This window comes from Vicia villosa, linkage group LG7 (genome assembly GCF_029867415.1).
Source record: "Vicia villosa cultivar HV-30 ecotype Madison, WI linkage group LG7, Vvil1.0, whole genome shotgun sequence".
Taxonomy (NCBI): Eukaryota; Viridiplantae; Streptophyta; class Magnoliopsida; order Fabales; family Fabaceae; genus Vicia; species Vicia villosa.
Genome location: NC_081186.1, coordinates 36,201,775 through 36,227,867, shown reverse-complemented (window position 1 = coordinate 36,227,867; position 26,093 = coordinate 36,201,775). Strand labels below are relative to the sequence as shown.

General features: G+C 37.3%; 1 protein-coding gene across 1 annotated transcript; it reads left to right on the top strand.

Moving 5' to 3' along the window:
* Positions 1-272: 272 nt before the first annotated feature.
* LOC131618857 (uncharacterized) lies at positions 273-13,098 on the top strand. Its single transcript, XM_058890013.1, has 2 exons — positions 273-469; positions 12,705-13,098. Exons 1-2 carry the CDS (start codon positions 273-275, stop codon positions 13,096-13,098), a joined length of 591 nt encoding a protein of 196 aa, XP_058745996.1.
* Positions 13,099-26,093: the final 12,995 nt, after the last annotated feature.

Genomic DNA, 26,093 nt, shown 5'->3' with positions numbered 1-26,093 from the left:
ATTCTTTATTTCATTATAGTGCTATGTATCTGTTTAAAAAAGAAAATTGTTGTTTCCGTTGTTGGCTTTAAAGTTGAATGTAATACCTCAAGTTAAGTCGGAATTTTGGCACTCTGATTTTAATATAAACGTTAGGTAGATTTGGGCTGTTACATTAGTGGTATCAGAGCAGGTCGGTCTGTCCAGCCAGTTGTCGAGTCGTAGTTAGTTAACGATTAAGTATTGATAATTACTTTATCTGACTATTATTTATATTGTAGTGCTTAGTTGAGATGGCTGGTAGAAACAATGCCGCGATTGCTGCTGCTTTGGAGGCTATGGCTCAGGTTTTGGTAAATCAACTAAATGTCAATGAGAATGATGGGTCTCGTAGTTTGGCCACCTTCCAAAGGGAGAATCCGCCGGTCTTCAAAGGAAAGCATGACCCGGATGGCGCATTGGAATGGTTGAAGGAGATTGAGAGGATCTTGTCATACCCCAAAATTTGCCCGATCCAATCTACGTTTGGTAATCCATCAAGGATCAAAATTAAGAGTCATGGGGTTTGACATTTCTATTGTCAAACCCACTCTCTTATAAATCAGGTCGAGTTAAAACAAGGGCGCAATTAACATGTGTTTAGGACCCAAACGTGGGGCCCAATTATTACAAATGTTTTGTCATTTTGGGGGTATTTTGGGTTTTACTAACATTTATTTTGATTATTATTATTTTATATCATAATTAACTATTAGTATTTAGCATTATTAATTTTTATTTTTTTAGGTAATATTAGGATTAATATTAGGATTATTTTTTGGGGTAATAATAGTCTTATTAGACTTAATATTACTATTATTGTTTAGGTTAGAATATTATTAGTATTTCTATTTATAGTATTATTATTAATTTTTATTATATTAGTATTAGTATTATTGTTAATTAAGTTATTATTTTTTTTTTTAGAAGGGGGGTTTTTATTAGGCTGATTATTGGGTTTATTTGTTTTGTTAATTGGGCTGAAGAAAAAGAAAGAACCAAACAAAAAAAAAACATGGAGAGCCTTTCTAGAAGCAAAAAAATCTGATTGGTGAGAGAAAGAAACCGTGGGCATTTTGATTGGGATTTGATTTTGTTTGATTGAGGACTAAAAAAGGAAAAGATCAATATGCTCTCCAAATCGAAGAACAATCATGCAAATCATAAAGATTTGGGATGTTTTTGTTAACCTAACTAATTGCTTATAAGTAGAAAAGAGATTGAGATTTGGGGGGGGGGGGGGGGGCTGCAGACGAAAGTTAGAGGGGTTTTTGTGGCCTCCAGAACTTCACTCGAGAACGAAAACAATTGACACAGAAGCAGTTAGAAGCCTAGGTTAAAGATTGTTTCAGGCCATTCTAAAGATCAAACAAGTTTCTTCGGTATCTCCTGAATCTGATCCACCCCGCACGAAGGTACAGGACGTACATGAACGTGTTCTACGTGGTCACATTTTTGCATTTTCTTTTCAAGATCGATTGCATACTTTCACGCGTATTTAATCCAATTTGATCATATGTTTGTGTTCATAATAAAGTTTTGATGCTTTCTGGATGGTTTGATTAAAGTTTTAATGCAGGTATAGATATCCACCATTATTAGGGTTCTTAAGGTTTAAATTGGGGGATATCGATACAGACAGAATTAGGAATAATTATTAGTACCATTGAATTCAAAACGTAATTTCTATTCGATTTATGTATTTGGATATGATTTATGTTGCATTTTGGTTGAGTTTGATTGTTGTAGTGATATAACTACACCTGAAAACCGTGGGCATAGGTGGTTGTTTTTTGCAGAAAACACAAGGTTGAAGAAGACTTGGCTGGGCGCGTAATTTAGTTCCGTTCAAATTCTTTGTTTGTTTACATATTGCATTTGTTTCATTAAACTAATAATTAACAACGCTAGCGCAGTTGGCAAAGAATATTTGTGCATAACTATCAGATCTCTTCATTTTTCATGATTTTCTACATAAACAAACCTTGGGATCCAGTGCTGCGCATCAACGTATGCCTGTGATGCACCCTCGTAGCAACACCGTCGGATGCGTGCCCAGCCAGATCCAACGCAGCAAGGTTGATGGCACACCATAGGTACTCAACAATGCACCATACAGGATCGGCACCCAGGTTTCTTAATTGTTTTTTATTATTTATTTGTTTAAAGGTTAAATAAATTGATATATTCCAGTGCTGCGCATCAACGTATGCCTGTGATGCACCCTCGTAGCAACACCGTCGGATGCGTGCCCAGCCAGATCCAACGCAGCGAGGTTGATGGCACACCATAGGTACTCAACAATGCACCATACACGATCGGCACCCAGGTTTCTTAATTATATTTTTATTATTTATTTGTTTAAAGGTTAAATAAATTGATATATTTTTATGGTATATAGTTTGATTGTTAAATTAATTTAATAATATCATTAAATTAGGATTAGGCTAAGATTACAATATATCTCGAATATTAGATTATTTCGATTATTTATTTAATTGATTTAATTAATGTTAATTAATATTTATGATCACAAAAATCCTAGAAAGATAGGAATGCATTAGGGTTTGCCCGATCCCATTGCCCATTTGGCGAAACATCAACCTTCGATTATTTCTCTCCTCGATCCGACTAAAGCTATTAGTCGCACTAGACGAGAGATAAAATAATAAAATGACAATTAATTTTAATTACAAAATTAAAACACATTTCATTTGCTGCCCGCGACGATCAAAACTATTGGTCAGAGTAACCAGCAATACAATTTAATCCGTTAACTATAATGATCAAATCTATTGATCATCGCAACTAACGGTGACATATTAAATCAGGGTTGTACGCCCAAACATCTAAAACACAATAAACCATGACACTACAGATTTTCATCCTTTCCAATCAGGCAACTCAAAATGCCTTTCAAATCAAATTTAAAACTACGATAGGCCATTCAAAAAGCCTTTAAAACAACTTCTAACAACCTCATACTAATTCAAAGGCGTACAACCCTGTGCCTGAACTACGTTGACTCTGATTCTCCATAAGGAGATACGTAGGCACTTGGATAACCAAGGCGAGTCCCCCTCCCTAAAATCTCAATTTTTCCCTATTCACTTTCTTAGCTATTATAACCTCAATATTTTAGCCATAAAACGGTCACCCTAGATTCAAAGCCAATAGGAAAGGCTTGAGGGTGCCTAACACCTTTCCTCAACATGATTATAATAACTTACCCCGATCTCTTAACTGCGTAGGGTTTCCTATTCGCCCTTCAGAATAGGTGGCGACTCTAAAACCTTTAATTTTAGGGCAGGTTGCTACAGCTGGCGACTCTGCTGGGGAATACTATAGGTGAATTATTAGGCTCCTAGGTTTTGGCAGGGTTTAGGTTTTTGGCAAACTTTTTTAGGTTTTTGGCGAACTTTTTTAGGGTTTGGCAAATTTGCCAAAATTAGGGTTTGGTTTAGGGTTATGTTTTTTTAAATAAATATTTAATTTCTGTTTATTTATTTATTTAATTTTTATTATTTGCCTAAATGTTAATTGCTTATGTTAATATATTTGCATTAAATGTTTAAATGTTATATTAATATATATTTGCACTGTTGGGTTACATATTATTGCTGTTACGCCTAAGCGTGGGAATTATAATTAAGACCAGAGGGGAACTACATCGCCTACGAGTCTTGTTATAATTCCACTCAGAGTGGGTTAAATATTCGGAAAGGTCTGATACGAGGCTCGACCTTGTTGAGGGCTGGACTGGGTATTTAGCTGATCTTTCTGGGAACCAACCCCTAAAATTCGAACCTCATGGACCAATGAGTTGTTCCAAAATCCCAAGAGACAAAAAGTCTCGGCGGCTACGAACGATCCCATGAGACCTTCTAGAACATACCAATGGGAAGGGTAGGCACCCTAAGCCGTTACGTCGAACCTATGAACCTAGGGCTTATGTGATTACGTGCTTATTATCATATATGTGCAATTTATATACTGCGAATGCCTTGCATTTAAATTTTGTAGGTATTCCTACGCGTTCCCTGGCCTACAGGGACTCTATTTCTAAGACCATGTCCTTCCCACGAAGGACACCTTCATTTATGCACGTTGATTGGCCTCCCGATGGCTATGAGACCTAGTGACTGTCATGAACGGTCACTCCGTGCTCACATCTACGCACCCCCTAGCCTGTAGGGATTCTCTTTCTATATCTTTGTATTCTTACAACTACGTGTCCTTCCCACGAAGGACATCTTCGTTTAGGCACGTCAATTGGCCTCTCGATGGCCATGCGATCTAGTGACTGTCTTGAATGGTCACCCCGTGCTTACATCTACGCGTTCCCTAGCCTGTAGGGATTACATTTCTAAAATCGCATCCTTCGTACGAAGGACACCCTCATTAGCATACGTCAATTGGCCTCTCGATGGCTATACGATTCAGTGACTGTCTTAAACGGTCACCCCGTGCTTACAACTACGTATCCCCTAGCCGGTAGGGATTCTATTTCTAAAAAACCACATCCCTCATACGGAGGACAACTTCATTAGCATTCGTTTGATTGGCCTTTCGATGGCCATGAGATCTGGTGACTGTCTTGAACGGTCACCCCGTGCTTACATCTTTCATCCCTATGCTATAGGGATTCTACTTCTAAAATCGCATCCTTCGTTCGAAGGACATCTTCGTTGGTACACGTCGAACGGCCTTTTGATGGCCATGAGACTTGGTGACTGTCTTGAACGGTCACCAGCCGCTACCTTCTACATACTCCCCAATCCAAGGGATTTCCATTTGCGTGTCATAACATCTTTCTTGCAAGGATCTCACTAGGTTCTAATGTCGCCTCTAAGGCTATCCCTAGGATTATACGTCACACGTTAGCATTGCATACAAGGAGTTATAATACAAGGAGTCTCTCGCATACGCATGCATTCGCATTTTTATGCGTTCATACATTTACATTTGCATTTCTACCTTCGCCCTCATCCATGCTTACCGTGCTAGCTGATTTCCCGAAGAAAAGAAAAGGATCATAAACTATGGAGAAAGGAGGATAAACAATTAAGAATGATCTTAGTCTTACTAAGGAAAAGAGGATGCCTTTCATCATGCCAGCCGCATGTCCATGCCTTTCCGTAACGGGTTTGTAAATACAATAAGGGTTGTCATCGAGCAAGGATTAGTTCAACAAAGAAGTTCCCTCATAGATACACTCAAGATGTATCTAGTCATAAAGGGGTTCATCTTAGAACATATCAAACTTACAAGGACGCTCTACAATAACCTAGAGGCAAGGATTAGTCCAACTGGGGCAAAATCCTAAACAAAGATGCATAACTACGATGGAGGAAAGGCAACATATGTTGACTCCCCACCAAAGGGGCAAAAGGGCCATAGATTGTCTTCATCAACCTACGAACTCCAAAGATTGCGAATGGTGTGATACTATCCTTAGGAAAAGCAAAAGAGGTTCAGTCAAAGGAAACTCATGAAGTTCCGATACGACGAAAACCCACCGCTAATAATTTATGCCCGACAGGTTTGACGCGCCCAAGGAGAAATTCGAGATTATCCGTTACTTCTACAAGTCTAGGGAGTTAAGGAGTAAAACAAGGTCAAACGGATTTACAAAGGAGATTGTCCCTAGGCTCAATAGCTTTTCCTATGCTCAGAATTTCAACCCCTACGATCTCACTAAATGTCACTAAGGATAAAAGTTGTACCTTCGGATTAGCAATTCTAATGGGATGACTACACAGGTTTTGGAATCAATTCACTCGCACGCTTCTATTCTATTTCAAAATTAGGGTTATTAACAAACTTAAGGGAGAATGACTAATACAGATAATTAAGTCCAGCTAAACATATGCTTTCAAGGTAAGACCGAACCAACGATGTACAGGCATTGTTTTAATTCCCAAACAGTGGAGATATAAGGATGTTAATCCCTCGTCACCCCCTCGAGCCAGGAGTTGGAGTTTGTTTCTACTTTTTCAAATAAACCTTGATTTCAACCAGGGGCAGGGTAGATTTCGAATAATTCAATGGTGTATTTTGGTTGTCAAGAGAATCAATCAATCTAAGAAAGGATTCAAGCAAAGGTTCAAGCATATATTCTTCCTCGCATTCATCCAAGATTGAGGAAGCAATGGAGATAACATTCACAACATCTTCTTCCTCAATACATCATTCAAGATCGAGGAAGTATCAAAGTCGAAGCTTACAAATCAAAATCAACATGGCAGTCACAATATTCAAAATCCAAGGATTAAATCTCAAAAGGAGTATTCAAAAGAAAAAGGAGAAAAAACGCCCGCTAAGTCAAAATGGAAAATTCCATGAAAGAAAACAAGGCGACTTAGGCAAAAATTGGGGCATCCCGATGGATCAAACTCAAAGGAATTGGTTCATGCAAAAATAAGGGATAAAAACAAAGGTGAAATACAAAGGATAATCTTGTGACTGCTAAACCATCAAAGTTTCACATCAATGCTTGGAGCTTTACAACTGCTTGGATCTCTACTAAGGCTTCTGCTCAACATCAAGACTGAAGCGGTTCTCTTGCAAACAAAGTACATTCGTTGGATTAGGAGAATTTTTAGGATTTGGAGAACATCAAGGAGAAAGGGGTGGGACAAATAAAATTTTGAGCCTTATATCCATTGTTTCTTAAAACATGAACCAGGCCAAGTTACAACATTTAAAAGTCCTAATTGAGGCAAGGTTAACCACGAAAGCATATTAAGCAGGATTTTGTTATACTGACTCCTAAGTTTGTTAAAACTATTTCTAACCACTGCGCTTCTTCAAGCATTCATTTCCAATCATCCAATCATAATTCATAACGGACTTCAATTTCAAAACTTGCATATGCATCGCATTGGAGTTACCTCTCGAAGGGTACAACGTCATCTACAAATATACACTTAGCATCGAGGAAATCTCGAAATTGGTTAATCAAGGGTGATCACTTCTAATAAAGACCTTTGCATGGGGGGAACCACATCTAGAGGGTTCTCCTAAACAGGGGCAAAATTTCAAGGGTTACAGGGGCATACAGTCAAAAATCCTATTTACTGGGGGCATTCTTCCTAAGGACCAATCGACTTGGGGCACACCTCGAAGCAATCTCAATCAGGGGAATGTCAAACATGGGAAGAATTCAAATTCAAAAGGATAGCACACTCTGGATAACCCTCCATATCCTGGGGATCAAGGGCATACCCCTTCAATCTAAAAGTCGAAGCATACGACAAAGCCAAAATGGGGCAAGACGCACAATATAAGGAAAAGGCGTTCTCACACTCTACAAAAATCGAACAAATCTTTCTCCTAACTACGATATTCAAAGTTCAAAAAACAGGTATTGGGGAATCGCGCTAGCATCCAACAACCTTACAACTCCAGCGAACTATATACGCTTTGGTTGTTAACAACCTATCATTGAAGCATCATGCAAATACATATAAGTCATGCATTGCATACATTGGTTGATACATTACACCACACCTTTTCAGGTAGCCTTGTGTAAGACAGTTTCATTCTAAATAGTCTTTTCTAAGACATTTATTAGTCTTTCCAAAAACCTTTTAGGTAGTCTTTTAAGGATATTATTTTTTAGCCTTTCCAGGTAGTCTTCTTTAAGACATTCATCATCCTTTGCTAAGAACCTTTCTAGGTAGTCTTCTTTAAGACAATCATCATCAATAACCTTTTTAGGTAATCTCCTGTAAGACATTCTTTTTCTAAGAACCTTTCTAGGTAGTCTGCTCTAAGACGATCATCGTCATTTCCAAGAACCTTTTCAGGTAGTCTTCTTCAAGACATTTCTTTTTCTAAGTACCTTTTCAGGTAGTCTTCTTCAAGACATTCCTTTTCTAAGAACCTTTTGAGGTAGTCTTCTTCAAGACATTCTTTTTCTAAGTACCTTTTCAGGTAGTCTTCTTCGAGACATTCTTGTTCTAAGTACCTTTTCAGGTAGTCTTTTTCAAAACAATTTGGCATCCTTTTCACGAATCTCTTCAGGTAGTCTTCTTTAAGACATTCTACGAACCTTCCTAAGTAGTCTTTCTAAGACATCCGTTATCCTTTCCAAGAACCTTTTTAGGTAGACTTTTAAGACGTTTTTCCAGCCTTTTCAGGTAGTCACCATTAAGACATTCCTCTTTCTTTAAAACCTTTTTAAGGTAGTCTTCTTTAAGACAAATGTTCACATCCATTCCGGAAACCTTTTTCAGGTAGTCTTATAGAAGACATTATTTCGTTCCACTCATTACATCAATCAACATAAGCATGGGCATAAGCATTATCCCATATATCAAAACATCCAAGTCATCATAAATCATTGTCATGCATTTATCATGTCGCTTCACTCCAACATCAAACCATGCATATCATCTGGTACATTCATATACTATAAAAGCCCAATTTTCATTTGCAAAATCCAAATCCTTACAAAGTCTAGTTCTCGTCCTGGCAAATCATTACAAAGTCCAGTTCTCGTCCTAGCAAATCCTTACAAAGTTCAGTTCCCGTCTGACTGTTACATTAAATCCAATTCTCGTTTGATAGTCAGTTCCCGTCTGACTGTTACATCAAATTCAATTCTCGTTTGGTAGTCAGTTCCCGTCTGACTGGTACATTAAATCCAATTCTCGTTTGGTAGTCAGTTCCCGTCTGACTGGTACATGAAAATCCAATTCTCGTTTGGTAGTTAGTTCCCGTCTGACTAGTACATGAAAATCCAATTCTCGTTTGGTAGTCAGTTCCCGTCTGACTGTTACAGCAAAACCCAATAATCCAAATGGTGCAGATGAGTTTGCTATAACCCTAGCAAATGATCCTAATGGTGCAGGTGAGTTTGCTATAATCTTAGCAAATGATCCTATTGGTGCAGGGATTTATTTTCCCATATCAGGATTTTCTACACGGAGTTATCAATACATTTCAACCACATAGTGGTCATTCTATAATTAAATGAATATTATCAGTCCTTTTCAGGAACCTTTCCAGGCAGTCTTCTTTAAGACATATTCCATCCTTTTCAGGAACCTTTCCAGGCAGTCTTCTTTAAGACATATTCCATCCTTTTCAGGAGCCTTTCCAGGCAGTTTTCTTTAAGACGTATTCCATCCCTTCTAGGAGCTTTCCAGGCAAACAGGGTTTTACAAAGGATTTTACAACAAGGATCTACAAAAGGGTTTCTCAATTGGGTTTCTTATCACGTTAGTCCCTCGGCAGTGATATCTTTCAAAACATCATCAATAACACGCAAAGGTTTTATCTTTCTTTTCAGAATTACTAACATACTTTAACTAACATAGCTAACAATCATGCATCATTCAATTAAAATACCTCATTCATACATAATGCATATACATACATCGCTCTCATTTATTTTGAGAAGCTCACTGCATCACACATTACATGCATCATAACATTGCATAAAATTCAGGTTGCCTTTTTAGGCTATGCTACAATCAGAGCATCTGGTTCCTTCTAGAAAGCGTTTGCTCCACACTCTGAAAAATGGTATTCACCTCGGGTGGCATCTGTAAGCCCATCTCCTCCAAAACTTCTTCCCAACAAATGCAAATTTCAGGGCATTCTCAGTGTTCAATCATCTTCTACCTTTAGATCACGATAGGTAGACGTGCCTATCTGACTCTTCATGTTTAAGAAGATTGAACAGGGGCAGCTGTCATACCCCAAAATTTGCCCGATCCAATCTACGTTTGGTAATCCATCAAGGATCAAAATTAAGAGTCATGGGGTTTGACATTTCTATTGTCAAACCCACTCTCTTGTAAAATCAGGTCGAGTTAAAACAAGGGCGTAATTAGCAGGTGTTTAGGACCCAAACGTGGGGCCCAATTATTACAAAGGTTTTGTCATTTTGGGGGTATTTTGGGTTTTACCAACATTTGTTTTGATTATTATTATTTGATATCATAATTAACTATTAGTATTTAGCATTATTAATTTTTATTTTTTTAGGTAATATTAGGATTAATATTAGGATTATTTTTTGGGGTAATAATAGTCTTATTAGACTTAATATTAATATTATTGTTTAGGTTAGAATATTATTAGTATTTCTATTTATAGTATTATTATTATTAAATTTTATTATATTAGTATTAGTATTATTGTTAATTAAGATATTATTATTTTTTTTAGAAGGGGGGTTTTTATTAGGCTGATTATTAGGTTTATTGTTTTTGTTAATTGGGCTGAAGAAAAAGAAAGAACCAAACAAAAAAAAACATGGAGAGCCTTTCTAGAAGCAAAAAAATCTGATTGGTGAGAGAAAGAAACCGTGGGCATTTTGATTGGGATTTGATTTTGTTTGATTGAGGACTAAAAAAAGGAAAAGATCAATATCCTCTCCAAATCGAAGAACAATCGTGCAAATCATAAAGATTTGGGAAGTTTTTGTTAACCTAACTAATTGCTTATAAGTAGAAAAGAGATTGAGATTTGGGGGGGGGGGGGGGCTGCAGACGAAAGTTATAGGGGTTTTTGTGGCCTCCAGAACTTCACTCGAGAACGAAAACAATTGACACAGAAGCAGTTAGCAGCCTAGGTTAAATATTGTTTCAGGCCATTCTAAAGATCAAACAAGTTTCTTCGGTATCTCCTGAATCTGATCCACCCCGCACGAAGGTCCAGGACGTACATGAACGTGTTCTACGTGGTCACATTTTTGCGTTTTCTTTTCAAGATCGATTGCACACTTTCACGCGTATTTAATCCAATTTGATCATATGTTTGTGTTCATAATAAAGTTTTGATGCTTTCTGGATGGTTTGATTAAAGTTTTAATGCAGGTATAGATATCCACCATTATTAGGGTTCTTAAGGTTTAAATTGGGGGATATCGATACAGACAGAATTAGGAATAATTATTAGTACCATTGAATTCAAAACGTAATTTCTATTCGATTTATGTATTTGGATATGGTTTATGTTGCATTTTGGTTGAGTTTGATTGTTGTAGTGATATAACTACACCTGAAAACCGTGGGCATAGGTGGTTGTTTTTTTGTAGAAAACGCAAGGTTGAAGAAGACCTGGCTGGGCGCGTAATTTAGTTCCGTTCAAATTATTTGTTTTTTTACAAATTGCATTTGTTTCATTAAACTAAAAATTAACAACGCTAGTGCAGTTGGCAAAGAATATTTGTGCATAACTATCAGGACGCGGGTTCGAGACCCAGCGTCTCTCTTCATTTTTCATGATTTTCTACATAAACAAACCTTGGGATCCAGTGCTGCGCATCAACGTATGCCTGTGATGCACTCTCGTAGCAACACCGTCGGATGCGTGCCCAGCCAGATCCAACGCAGCGAGGTTGATGGCACACCATAGGTACTCAGCAATGCACCATACAGGATCGGCACCCAGGTTTCTTAATTGTTTTTTTATTATTTATTTGTTTAAAGGTTAAATAAATTGATATATTCCAGTGTTGCGCATCAACGTATGCCTGTGATGCACCCTCGTAGAAACACCGTCGGATGCGTGCCCAGCCAGATCCAACGCAGCGAGGTTGATGGCACACCATAGGTACTCAGCAATGCACCATACAGGATCGGCACCCAGGTTTCTTAATTGTTTTTTTATTATTTATTTGTTTAAAGGTTAAATAAATTGATATATTTTTATGGTATATAGTTTGATTGTTAAATTAATTTAATAATATCATTAAATTAGGATTAGGCTAAGATTACAATATATCTCGATTATTAGATTATTTCGATTATTTATTTAATTGGTTTAATTAATGTTAATTAATATTTATGATCACAAAAATCCTAGAAAGATAGGAATGCATTAGGGTTTGCCCGATCCCATTGCCCATTTGGCGAAACATCAACCTTCGATTAATTCTCTCCTCGATCCGACTAAAGCTATTAGTCGCACTAGACGAGAGATAAAATAATAAAATGACAATTAATTTTAATTACAAAATTAAAACACATTTCATTTGCTGCCCGCGACGATCAAATTTATTGGTCAGAGTAACCAGCAATACAATTTAATCTGTTAACTATAATGATCAAATCTATTGATCATCGCAACTAACGGTGACATATTAAATCAGGGTTGTACGCCCAAACATCTAAAACACACTAAACCACGACACTACGGATTTTCATCCTTTCCAATCAGGCAACTCAAAATGCCTTTCAAATCAAATTTAAAACTACGATAGGCCATTCAAAAAGCCTTTAAAATAACTTCAAACAACCTCATACTAATTCAAAGGCGTACAACCCTGTGCCCAAACTACGTTGACTCTGATTCTCCATAAGGAGATACGTAGGCACTTGGATAACCAAGGCGAGTCCCCCTCCCTAAAATCTCAATTTTTCCCTAATCACTTTCGTAGCTATTAAAACCTCAATATTTTAGCCATAAAACTGTTACCCTAGATTCAAATCCAATAGGAAAGGGCTGAGGGTGCCTAACACCTTCCCTCGACCTGATTATAATAACTTACCCCGATCTCTAAACTGCGTAGGGTTTCCTATTCGCCCTTCAGAGTAGGTGGCGACTCTAAAACCTTTAATTTTAGGGCAGGTTGCTACAGATCTTCCGTGTGATGGATTGCACTCTAGCGCAAAAGGTTCGTTATGGTACTCACATGCTAGCAGTCAAAGCTGATGATTGGTGGCTAGAGACTCGCTAGAGACTCGCCAGAGATTGGAGGTGGCAGGTGAAGAGATCACTTGGGTTGTGTTCCGTAGGGAATTTCTGAGAAAGTATTATCCTGAAGATGTTCAGGGTAAGAAAGAGATTGAGTTTCTTGAGCTCAAACAGGGGAATATGTCAGTGACTGAATATGCTGCAAAGTTCACTGAGTTGGCTAAGTTCTACCCGTATTATGATGGAGCAGGTGCTGAGTTTTTGAAGTGCATCAAGTTTGATAACGGATTGCGCTCTGAGATCAAGAAAGATGTTGGGTATCAAAAGATTCATATCTTTCCTAATTTGGTTGATAGTTGTAGGATCTTTGAAGAAGATAACAATGCTCATTACAAGGTCATTACTAATAGGAGAGGCAACATTTAGCACAACCGTGGCAAACCATGTGATGCTCCAGCTGGTAAAGGTAAATAGAGAGTTACGCAGGGCCAGAGATCTAGTGGGGGAGGTGCTCCTCCTAATGTGACTTGTTTAAATTGCGAGAAACCTGGCCATAAGAGTACTGCGTGCAACATTGAGGTGAAGAAATGTTTTCGCTGTGGTAAGATGGGGCATGCTATGTCAGACTGTAAGCATAAGGAAATGGTTTGTTTTAACTGCGGTGAAGAGGGACACATTGGAAGTCAGTGTTCGAAACCAAAGAAGGCACAAGGTGGTGGAAGAGTATTTGCTTTGGCTGGAACTCAGACATCGAATGAGGACAGGCTTATCAGAGTTACATGCTTCATAAATAGTACTCCTTTAATTACTATTATTTATACTGGTGCTACTCATTGTTTTATTGCTGCTGATTGCGTTAAAAGATTGGGTGTTGTGTTATCTTCTATGAATGGTGAGATGGTAGTCGAGGTTCCAGCTAAAGGATCAATGACTACTTCTCTAGTATGTTTGAAGTGTCCTTTGTCGATCTTCGATATGAACTTCACTGTTGATTTAGTTTGTTTGCCGTTAAGTGGGTTGGATGTAATTTTGGGGATGAACTGGTTGTCATACCCTAATTTTGAAACCCCCTGAGATGTCATATCTTCAGGCTTCTCATCAGATCAAAACAGATACTCAGAACAGTCACTTGTTCATTTGGTGCTCAATCGAGGATGTTCAGAAACAAAAGAACTCAGGAAAAGGATCAATCAATAGAAGGATTAGTCTCTAATAAAATCATGGGACCCAAAAGCTTCATTTTTATTCACCTATGTTTGATTAGACACCCAGTCATCTGAACTCAGGTTTACCCAGGCCACCAGACTAGGGTTTTGAGCCCATCAAGGGCTATAATCAGGGATCACATTTGGGAAACCCTAAAAAGCTCCAGGATATCTATCAAAGGCTTCAATCATCTTCAAATGATCCATATAACAACATCCATTGGGCATTACACTTCAATTCAAGATCCACAGTCATCAATTTCATCTGGTCGACAATTAGGGTTTTTGACCTAATTCACCTGGACAATTGACTTTTAATCAGGACATGAACCCAAAACTCAAAACATGGTTCAAGAACTTCTATTACCTCAACATAGTCCATTCATATCATTCATTTGAGGAGGAGAACTTGGTTCATCACAAAAGTCCAAAATCTCACTTCATCTGAAAAAGTCAACTGTACAGGATCACCTTTGACTTTTAGGGTTTTAGTCAAACCATGACTTTTAAGGATCAATATAATCAATATATTATTATTAAAGTCATTTGACCAAATAAATTCAAGAAAATTCACCAAGGATCAAAAAGTCGGGAATTACGGTTTTTAAGGGCATTGTGGGAACTCAAAATTTCACCTACACAACTCAAAAAACTTCCAACATGAAAGTTGTAGATCTTGCAAAATAAAACAACATCTTATAGTGCAACTTTTTTCAAGAAATCAATCATTTAAGAGATTTGGAATTTGGAAGCTTTAGGTCATAAAAACTTAGAAAGTTTTCTAAGTGTTTCTAACCTAGTTTTCTTCCAACTTTGAGCTCATTTTTCACAATATTCCCAAATGATTATGAAGAAACCTCAAACTAATGAATTGAAGTAGATGTTTAGGGATTTCCAAATTGTGCTCAACCTTCTCCAAATTCATTTTGAGCTAAGAGTTATGCTTGTTCAAAGTTGGCCTCATGATGGAAAATTACAGGTCATGCATCATTTTGAAACTTTGCAATTTTGTGCATATGACCTCACAAATGGATGATACACGACCCATAACACATCTGCAAACATACCATGCATTCATTTTCACCATGGCATAAGGATTGAGGAAGATTCCCAAAACAAGAACATGTGATTATGTAATGATTACATTTGGGAATTTATGGCAAATGGATGAATCATCAAAGGAATCTTCTCACCAACCAATTAGAGCTCATTCTGCATCAGAAATGTTCCCTAAGATCAGATGGAATCAATGGATAGGGAGCTAAACTCGTTTTGGCCATCATTGCATTTTGGATATTCCTTGAATTCCTTCATGGCCAAGAAACCAAAACTCCCTCATTAAGCAAGCTCACTCCCTCAATCTGTACAGAACCATTTTCCTATAAATATAAGTGCTCTCCTTCATATTAATCACACCAAAGCAACTCAATTCCTTGCTTTCTCCTTATCTCTCTCATGCTTATGGTTTTTCAAAGTTCTTTGGCAAGAAGAATGGTTTTCTTCAAACCAGAGCTCTTCTTTGGAAAGTAAGCATTCTAACATCTCAAGGGGGTTCATTTGAGGTGATCCAAGCACCTGGATCAGTTCTGTAAGTGGAGTAACACCATTGTTGCTTTCATTTTGGAGCTCGTGCAATTGGAGGTCCATAGAGCAATTCAGAAGGTGTCAAGAAAATCCAAGCATCCAAACATGTTCCTTAGGGTGTGGCGAAGCTATTCAGATGGTCGCAGCTCATCTGTAACTGCAGACTCATCAACCTCCATGTTCACTTGAAGCTCAACTCGAAGGGGTCGGGTAGAATAATTCTGAGGTATTCAAGTCACAATAAGTATTCAGTTAGCATCACTGAGTCCCAAGGAAGCTTTTAGGATCGTTCATACAAGCCCAGAACTTTGAATACTGGAAAGATAGATTGGAAAGTTACTTTCTTGGTCTAGATGGTGATTTATGGAACTTACTTGTGGATGGTTACAAACATCCTGTAAATGCTAGTGGAGCAAAGATGTCAAGACAAGAAATGAGTGATGAACAAAAGAAACAATTCAAAAATCATCACAAGTCAACGACTATTCTGCTGAATGCTATTTCTCATGCTGAATATGAGAAGATTTCAAACAGAGAAACTGCCCATGACATCTTTGAATCATTGAAGATGACTCACGAAGGAAATGCCCAAGTCAAGGAGACAAAATCTCTTGCATTAATCCAGAAGTATGAAGCCTTCAAGATGGAGGATGATGAAAACCTTGAAACAATGTTCTCAAGATTTCAAACTCTAACTGCTGGATTAAGAGTGCTTGACAAGGGATACAAAAAGGTTGATCACGTCAAGAAGATCATTAGAAGCTTGCCCAAAAGATGGGGCCCAATGGTGACTGCATTCAAGATAGCAAAGAATCTGAATGAAGTCTCTTTGGAAGAGCTGATTAGTGCTTTGAGGAGTCATGAAATAGAGCTGGATGCTAATGAACCTTAAAAGAAAGGTAAGTCTATTGCTTTAAAATCTTTGAATAAAAAATGCACTAACGCTTTTCAGGCGGAGGAATAAGATTCTGAAGAGTCAGAATCAAAAGAAGAAGAAGATGATGATGATTTGTCCATGATCTCTAGAAGGGGAAACCAACTCTGGAAGAGAAAACAAAGGAAGTTCAAGAACTTCAGAAGTTCCAAAAAGCCTGAAAGAGGAGAATCTTCTGGTCTCAGAAGATCTGACAAAAAGAAGGTCACATGCTTTGAATGCAAGGAGCCTGGTCATTACAAGAGTGAATGTCCAAAGCTTCAGAGGGAGAAACCCAAGAAGATGTTTCAGAAGAAGAAAGCTCTTATGGCTACTTGGGACGATTCAGATTCATCAGAATTAGAATCAGACTCTGAAGATGAGCAGGCAAACATTGCACTCATGGCCACCGTGGATGATGGATCAGAATCAGACTCTGACTCTTAAGAGGCATTTTCTGAACTATCTAGAGATGAGCTAGTTTCCAGTTTAACTGGAATTCTGGAAATCAAGGCTAAGCTTAGTATCAAATACAAAAAGCTGAGAGAGCTCTTTGCATCTAAAACTAAAAAGCTTGAATTAGAAAATTCTGAACTCAAAGAAAAAGTTTTAAAACTATTCAAAGATGCTGAGTCATCTTCTGGTTCAGAAAAGTCTATTCCAAGCTTGAACAATATTCTCAAGGAATATGACTTGAGTTTTAGGAAGTTTTTATCTAGAGGTATTGGAAGAAGTCAACTTGCCTCTATGATATATGGAGTTAGTGGAAACAAGAGAGTTGGCATAGGTTATGAGAGTGATACCTCATACAAACTTGAACCTGTAGATGATATGAAAATCACATACAAGCCCTTGTATGATCAGTTCAAGTATGGCCACTCCCATGATATTAGGCTCACATCACGTGCTAAGAGTTTTCACATTACACACACTAAGAAGCATGTGACACGAAATAGAAAATATCATGTTGCTGAAACTAAGGAATATCATGTTGCACCTCCTGTTGTTTATCATGCTAAACCCAAGTTCAATCAGAACTTGAGGAGAACTAACAAGAAAGGACCCAAAAAATGTGGGTACCTAAGGAGAAGATCATTTTTGTTGCAGATATCCTTGGCAGCAAAGAAGACAAAGCAAAACATGTCATGGTACCTGGACTCTGGGTGCTCGCGGCACATGACGGGAAAAAGGTCTATGTTCTAAGAACTGGTGCTTAAGTCTGCTGGAGAAGTCATGTTTGGAGGGAATCAGAAGGGAAAGATAATTGGCTCTGGAACCATATGTATTGGTAACTCTCCTTCCATAACTAATGTACTTCTTGTAGATGGATTAGCTCATAACTTATTGTCCATAAGTCAATTAAGTGACATTGGTTATGACATAATCTTCAATCAAAAGTCTTGCAAAGTTGTAAGTCAGAAGGATGGCTCAATCCTATTTACAGGCAAGAGAAAGAACAACATTGAAAATATTGATCTTCAAGATCATAAGAATCAAAAGGTAACTTCTCTTATGTCTGTTAGTGGAGAGCAATGGGTCTGGCACAGAAGATTAGGCCATGATAGTTTGAGAAATATTTCTCAGATTAACAAACTTAATTTGGTCAGAGGACTCCCTAATCTGAAATATAAATCAGATGCTCTTTGCGAAGCATGTCAGAAAGGGAAGTTTTCTAAACCTGCATTCAAGTCTAAGAATGTTGTTTCTTCCTCTAGTCCGCTAGAACTTCTGCACATTGATCTGTTTGGCCCAGTCAAAACAACATCTGTCAGAGGGAAGAAATATGGATTAGTCATCATAGATGACTATAGCAGATGTACGTGGGTAAAGTTCTTGAAACACAAGGATGAGTCTCATACAGTGTTCTTTGACTTCTGCACTTAGATTCAATCTGAGAAAGAGTGTAAAATCATAAAGGTCAGAAGTGATCATGGTGGCGAATTTGAGAACAGATTCTTTGAGATTTATTTCAAAGAAAATGGTATTGCCCATGATTTCTCTTGCCCTAGAACTCCACAGCAAAATGGAGTTGTAGAGTGAAAGAATAGGACTCTACAAGAAATGGCCAGAACCATGATCAATGAAACCAATATGGCTAAGCATTTATGGGAAGAAGCAATAAATATTGCATGTTATATTCAGAATAGAATCTCTATAAGACCTATTCTTAATAAGATTCCTTATGAATTGTGGAAGAACAGAAAGCCCAACATTTCTTATTTCCATCCATTTGGATGTGTATGTTATATTCTGAACACTAAAGATCATCTGCATAAGTTTGATTCTAAGGCACAGAAGTGTTTCCTTCTTGGATATTCTGAACGCTCAAAAGGCTACAGAGTATACAATACTGAAACATTTATTGTTGAAGAATCAATCAATATCAGATTTGATGATAAGCTTGGTCTTGAAAAGCCAAAGCAGTTTGAGAATTTTGCAAATATTGAAATCTCTAACTCAGAATCTGAAGAACCCAGAAGCAAAGTGTCAGAAGATCAGGTTGCTGCTTCATTAGAGAATCTCAGAATTTCTGAAGAGCCAACTATCAGAAGATCTTCTAGACTCAACTCTGCTCACTCAGAAGATGTTATCCTTGGGAAGAAAGAAGATCCTATCAGAACAAGAGCATTCCTTAAGAACAATGCAGAATGTCAATTTGGTCTGGTATCTCTTATTGAGCCAACTTCTGTTGATCAAGCTCTAGAGGATGCTGACTGGATATTTGCCATGCAAGAAGAACTCAATCAGTTTACAAGGAATGACGTATGGGACCTTGTTCCTAGACCAAAAGGATTCAACATCATTGGAACCAATTGGGTATTCAGAAACAAGCTAAGCGAAAAAGGAGAAGTTGTAGGAAACAAAGCCAGACTGGTTGCTCAGGGCTATAGTCAGCAAGAAGGTATTGACTATATTGAAACCTTTTGCACCAGTGGCCAGGTTAGAGTCTATTCGCTTATTAATTTCTTTTGCCACTCAACATAACATCACTCTATATCAGATGGATGTTAAGAGTGCCTTCTTAAATGGTTTTATAGATGAGGAAGTATATGTCCACCAACCTCCTGGTTTTGAAGACTCTAAGTCTCCAAAACATGTTTTCAAATTAAAGAAATCATTATATAGCCTGAAGCAAGATCCTAGAGCTTGGTATGAAAGATTAAGTTCTTTCCTTCTGGACAATGGTTTCACTAGAGGAAAAGTGGATACTACTCTCTTTTGTAAAACCTTTAAAAAGGATATTTTAATTTGTCAAATATATGTTGATGATATTATCTTTGGAACCTCTAATGATACACTTGGAAAGGAGTTTGCTAAGTCTATGCAGGCTGAGTTTGAAATGGGCATGATGGGAGAACTCAAGTACTTCCTTGGGATCCAGATCAATCAAACTTCTGATGGAAACTATGTTCATCAAACCAAGTACGTGAAAGAACTTCTGAAGAAGTTTAATCTTTCAGAAAGCAAAGAAGAAAAAAATCCTATGCATCCAACGTGTGTTCTAGGTAAGGATGAGGTAAGTAAGAAGGTAGATCAGAAGCTCTACAGAGGTATGATTGGATCTCTTCTATATCTTACTGCTTCTATACCTGATATTTTATTCAGTGTTTGTCTGTGTGCAAGATTCCAATCAGATCCTAGAGAATCTCACTTAACAGTTGTTAAGAGAATTCTGAGGTATCTAAAAGGTACTACTAATGTTGCTTTAGTCTACAGAAGATCTGAAGAATACAACTTAGTAGGATTTTGTGATGCTAATTACGCTGGAGATAGAGCTGAAAGGAAAAGTACTTCTGGAAGTTGTCAATTTCTTGGAAGTCACCTGATCTCCTAGTACAGCAAGAAACAAGATACAGTTGCCCTCTCTACAACAGAAGCATAATATGTTGCTGCTGCTGGATGTAGTACACATATGCTCTGGATGAAGAGTCAGCTAGAAGATTATTAAATATATGATAGTAACATTCCTATCTTCTATGATAATACTTTAGTTATCTGTTTATCTAAGAATCCAATCTTATATTCCAAAGCTAAACATATTGAGATTAAACATCATTTCATTAGGGACTATGTTCAGAAGGGTGTTCTATCTTTAGACTTTGTTGATACAGACCATCAATGGGCTGATATCTTTAGAAAACCCCTTGCTGAAGATAGGTTTAAGTTCATTCTGAAAAATATCAGTATGGGTTTATGCTCACAATGAAAGGATGAGAAGTTCTGATATATGGATTATATTTGAAATGATAAGTCTTATTTTCTTTTATAAGAAGTTTTGTTTGTTAATCAGTTAGATATTCTGACTCTGTTACTACTAACGTTTCATATGTCTAAGTTGATTCAGAATCTCTTTTAAAGCAAAAAAGCTGTCACCAGCTATTCCAGAAGATGAACACGTGTTCACTCTAATTGGACAAGTGTGCATGCAGTTGATGAAACGCCGCCCTAGGTAACTATGCAAATCATTTCAAATATCACGTTTTGCCCTAACGTCACTCAATATTAAATGCCTTTGATTTTCTGCATTTCGTAACTGTTCATTCTCAGAATTTAATTGCATTTGTCTTTCAAATCCGTGTCTATTTAAACCTCCCTCATCACATCATTTTCTCTTTTCACGCATTCATTCTCTCTCTTGTTTATGCATTTCTGCATCCTATTCTCTCTTTTCCAAAACCCTAAACCCAGAAATCTCATAAAAGTGTCAATGGCTTCGTCTTCATCTCAGAATGCTGGTTCTTCATCTCATCAACAAGAACAAGAATAAGAACTCTTCCATCTCTGGATGAGTTAAGAAAGAAGGAAAAGAAGAAGAAAGAAAAGAAATTGAAAAGAAAAGCCACAGAAGAAGGACCTGATGCTAAGCAAGCAAAGAAGCAGAAGAAACCTACAGAGTCTCTCAAAGTAAAAAGAACTGATGAACAGCTTGAGAAGCTCATTCATAAAATTTATCATTCTTTTGACCGTCCCCCTTAGAAAAATCCTCCTCCTTCTGTTATTCCATCCTCTTCCACCACCTCAAACAGAAACCAACCACTTCTTTCTACACCATTTCTAAACCCTCAACCACCAAATGCTACCTCTCCCCAACTTCCTTCTGAAAATATATTCTCAACCACCTCCACCACAGATTCTTCATCCCCTTTAACCTCTTCTACCACCCCTGCTTTGTTCTCAAGAGAAACAAAACCCTACGGTCTTCTTTACCCTGACTATTGTTTCACGTTCAATCCTCCTGAACCCTCTATTGATGCTTGCTATGACTTGTTGATGTACAAGGTCAGAACAGGGTTGGATACTCTGAAAGCTGCTTATGAGTCCAAGATGGATCATGTTGCTACTCGCCAAGTGTCGAAAACCTTCACGAAGGATATTCAGACTGATTTTCTGAACATCCAGAAGAGATGCTTGGCTGATGCATCTGGATCTTCTGGTTACTCTCTGGAGTTAGATGATGGTAAGTACTATCATCCCATCAGGAGCTGGAAATCTCTTGAAGAGAAAGAATTTGTTGATGAGCTTGAGGAAGTACATCCACTTGCTATGGTTGTGTGGAAGCCTCACTATCATGTTCTGACTGGCGACTTTCAATTCTTATTCAACTGGTTAAGGGAAAATCCCTCTACTAAGGCACCACATATGGTATATCCAGAAGTTGAATACCCAACAGAATCTGCTGCTCCTACACCTCCTGAGAACTTGGCTGAAATTCTTCTGGCTTTAGAGAATTCAGATTCTGAAATCCCTTCTCCTGTGTTTGTTGAAGTTGCTTCTGAAGCTGATGCTGGAAATCAAGAAGTTGAAACTCAAGATGCTGAGAATCATCCTGCTATGCAACCTCCTCTTAAGGAAAATCAAGCTGATGTTCTCATGGTCGATGCTGCTGTTGAGAATCCTCTTATGGACACTAGCTTTGATGCTTCTTCTGCTGGACCTTCTGTTCTAATGAACACCATGAAGGCTCTTCAACAAAATCAAGCTGATCTTGCTTCTCGTCTGGACAAGAATGAGGATACTCACAATGAGTTCAGATCTTTTATGAAGACGCAGACAGAAAGCCCTACTGAGATTCAAAACCTTCTGGCCAAGATAGCTTCTAAGCTAGGCTAGTCGTAGTGTGTCTTTGTCTTAGATGTTTTCTTGTTTCTTGCATCTGTTTCTTGCATCTACTTCTCTTCCTCTTGTACTTCTGATATATTTTGTTAATCAATGAAATATTATCTTCTTCACTTTATGTGTCTTTTATCATCTGAATCTTTTAATGCTTTTTGATGTTATGACAAAAAGGGGGAGAAACATGATAATTGATTTGATTTATTATATCAATTGCTGGGATTAAGTCTCAACATTCCTAACATTATTTGCAAGTTCTATGTCTTTGAGAATTTTTGCAGGATTGAAGATATTCTGAAAAAGCTAAACTTGAGAAGCAAATACATGGGGAAAAGCATTTCTATAAAGAAGCATGTTCTTGGAAAATTGAAGCAAGCTTAGTGCTGTGAAGCTTCAAGATCAGAAGCAAGATGAATGTTCTGATATTCTCGTGGCAGAATATGCTCTGATACATTTTCTTCTCTCATATCCTCTGGTACATGCTACTTATTAAGAATCTATCAAGAATGCACTGATACATGCTATTCACTAAGAATGCTCTGATACATTCTTGATTATGATATTCTTTGTCTAGTATGTTCTGAAACATTTCAGAATGTAAAGATGCTCTGATGATGCTCTGATACATTCAAGAATGTTCTGATTTAATCCAGCATGCTATGAGAACAAAGAAGAAATTCAAAGCTCTGAAGCTGTCCTATGGAAGCAAGAAGCAGAAGCTCTGAATATTTTGAAGTTCTAGGCGAAGTGAAAGTCTCTACTGAAATGGATAAATACTCATGGAAGTATTTTATTTATAAATTCTTCTAGTATTTATTTCAGGGGGAGATTGTTAATCTCAGGGGGAGACATATTCACACACTCTGATTATATGCTTTATGCTATATCTGTGTAATTCCCTTTTGTCATCTGATATTCTGATTGCAAATTCATATCAATTATATATGTTTTTGTCATCATCAAAAAGGGGGAGATTGTTAGAACAAGATTTGTTCTGATCAATATTCTGGTTTTGATGATAACAATGTATATGAATTTTGTATCAGACAATGTGGTACTCTAATCCTATGCATTTTCCATTTCAAGAAATATATAAGGAGTATGCACAATTCAGCACTCAGAAGCACTGACTCAGAAGGTTCAGGATTGCAACATCAGAACATGCTCTCGCAAGACATCAGAAGATGGTCAAGCAGAATCAGAACATGGTCTATGAAGCATCAGAAGAACATGAGATCAGAAGTAGAAGCACCGAAGTTCTTATGGTATCACGCTAAAGCACTTCAAAGTCAGAAGACAAGAAGATGCTCTGCACCAAGCTGTAACTCTGATTCTGATTATTCAAACGTTGTATTCACAAATCTGATATCAGAAGTTGGTACTAGATGACAGGCTACTCTGTCATACCCCAAATTTTGACCCTAAGATTACACATCATTTGCATAACAATCATCAATCAAGAAGTTTTAACTTAGAGCTATACTTGTATTGTTGTGCTCAATTCATCTGCAGAGGAATCATCAAGCACCCAAGTTTTAGTCTTGTATATATTGTTTTACTAACCAAAATACCAAAAATATTGCCTTGTGCTTTTGTATGTTTGTGTTTTGTAGGTATCAAGTCAAAATATCCATCAAAAGGAGCATTTTTCAACATTTCACTGTGCAAATCGATTTGCATAAGGTGTAAATCGATTTACACAACTGTTTCTGCACCAGATTTGCTTCTGCCATCAGTGCAAATCGATTTGCATAAGACAGCAATCGATTTGCATAACTGTTTTTGCCCCAGATTTTGCCTTTTTCAGCTATGTAAATAGATTTGCATAAAGTGTAAATCGATTGCACCAGTGCGAATTTGGAAAAATGAAGGCAAATTTCAGCTTTTGAAAGTGTTGACATCATTTGCAAGCATGGGAAGCATGACTTAGCTCTTGTATTTGATTACCTACATCATTTAATCATAAACCCTCATGTGATTGCATCAAGACCATTGGATCTCATTTTTGGCTCCAAATCCTTTTCCCAAGCCTAATTCTATTTTCCAATCCTAACTCCAAGCCACAAAATTTCCCAAGCCTAAGTGCTATAAATTGAGGCATTCCCCTCTTCATTTTTCAAGCTTTGATAGCCAAGAAAACTCTTGCTCTTTCTCTCCTCACCTCTTCCAAACCCCTCACTCAAAGCTCTTTTTCTTCCACACAAATTAGTGAGTCACATCTTGAACCTCACTAATTTAGAGCTAAACCTCAACATAAACACTACTTTTTCTTCATCAATTGTGAGAGATCAAGGCTTGTGGTTGTGTGTTCTTGAAGAAGATTCAAAGTTTGTGGAAGATTTGGTAAAATTCTAGATCCTTTCCATAATTCAAGATGTGATCCATTGTTGTTTATGTTTGATGCACCTTTGGTGCTACATTGATGAGTTTTGCTTGCTTACTTGATACATTTTCGTGCACAAATTGATCCAAGATCACAAGGTGTTTGGTTTTATGTTTAAACAAGTTTTCTTCTCTTGATTTGCTGTTTTTTTTTAAAACTGTGTTGTGCAAATCGATTTACATCTGGTGCAAATCGATTTACACAACTGAAAAACTGCGTAGATTTGAAAACAGAGTTATGCAAATCGATTTACACTCTGTGCAAATCGATTTACATCTGGGCAGAATGCTTGTTTTTGTGGTTTTTGACTTGTTTTTGGTTCTAACTCATCTTCTACTCCTTTCTTTTGATATTTTCTTTGAATCACAAGTTAGAGGCCTAATTTCTCTCTAATTTCAATGGACTTAGGGCGTCGATAGGATGAGAATCCGAATCTGCAATATTAAGTGATTGAAATTATGGATGAAAGGAGCTTTTGAATATGATTCCATCTTTTATTTCTTTTTCTTTTGATCGATGAAAGTCTTTGATACCTTGAGAATTCTTATGGATTCTTGGTAAAGACTAGATCGTTACCTATTTTCTTTTCGTGCGGTATTGCTTTCGGAGAATGATCTACATATCATTTCTCTCGCATGCATTAGCACATAAAGTTTTGACCAGCCTCGTTGTAGGGTGATTTCTACATAAATCACTTGGCGATCTGCTTTACATAGCGCAATATTTCGTGTCCCGAATCAAAAAAGATCAAATATGGAAGAGAATTGTATGCGGTTGATTTAAGACTTATGGAGGTTTATCGTGTAGTCGCTATGATTTTATCAAGCTTCTGATAAATGTCCATTGAATTTAAATCCGAGAACATCCTTCACTCACCATCGATCTTTATTACTAACTTTGATAACATACTTGACAAGTTTCAAGATGGTTATCTTTAACATCTAACAACTAAATTTAATTTCCGCACTTTATTATACCGCTCTTTATATTTCTCGCTTTATCGCTTTATTTTATCATTTCATCATATTTACATTCCGCTATTTTCTCTTTGTCCATTTGGACATTTATATTCCGCTATTTTTTCTTTGTCCATTTGGACACTATGTTTATGTTTCCGCTATTTTCTTTTTGTCCACTTGGACCATACTTTACTTTTATGCTAAAACACTAATAAATAACAAAAATCTAAAAAACGTTTAAGGCTCTCTTTCGGACTATTGGT

Coding starts and splice junctions, on each gene's coding strand:
- LOC131618857 (XM_058890013.1), top strand. CDS start 273: ATGGCTGGTAGAAACAATGCCGCGATTGCTGCTGCTTTGGAGGCTATG. Junction 470..12,704: donor AAGGAGATTGAGAGGATCTT/GTCATACCCCAA, acceptor ATTGGTGGCTAG/AGACTCGCTAGAGACTCGCC.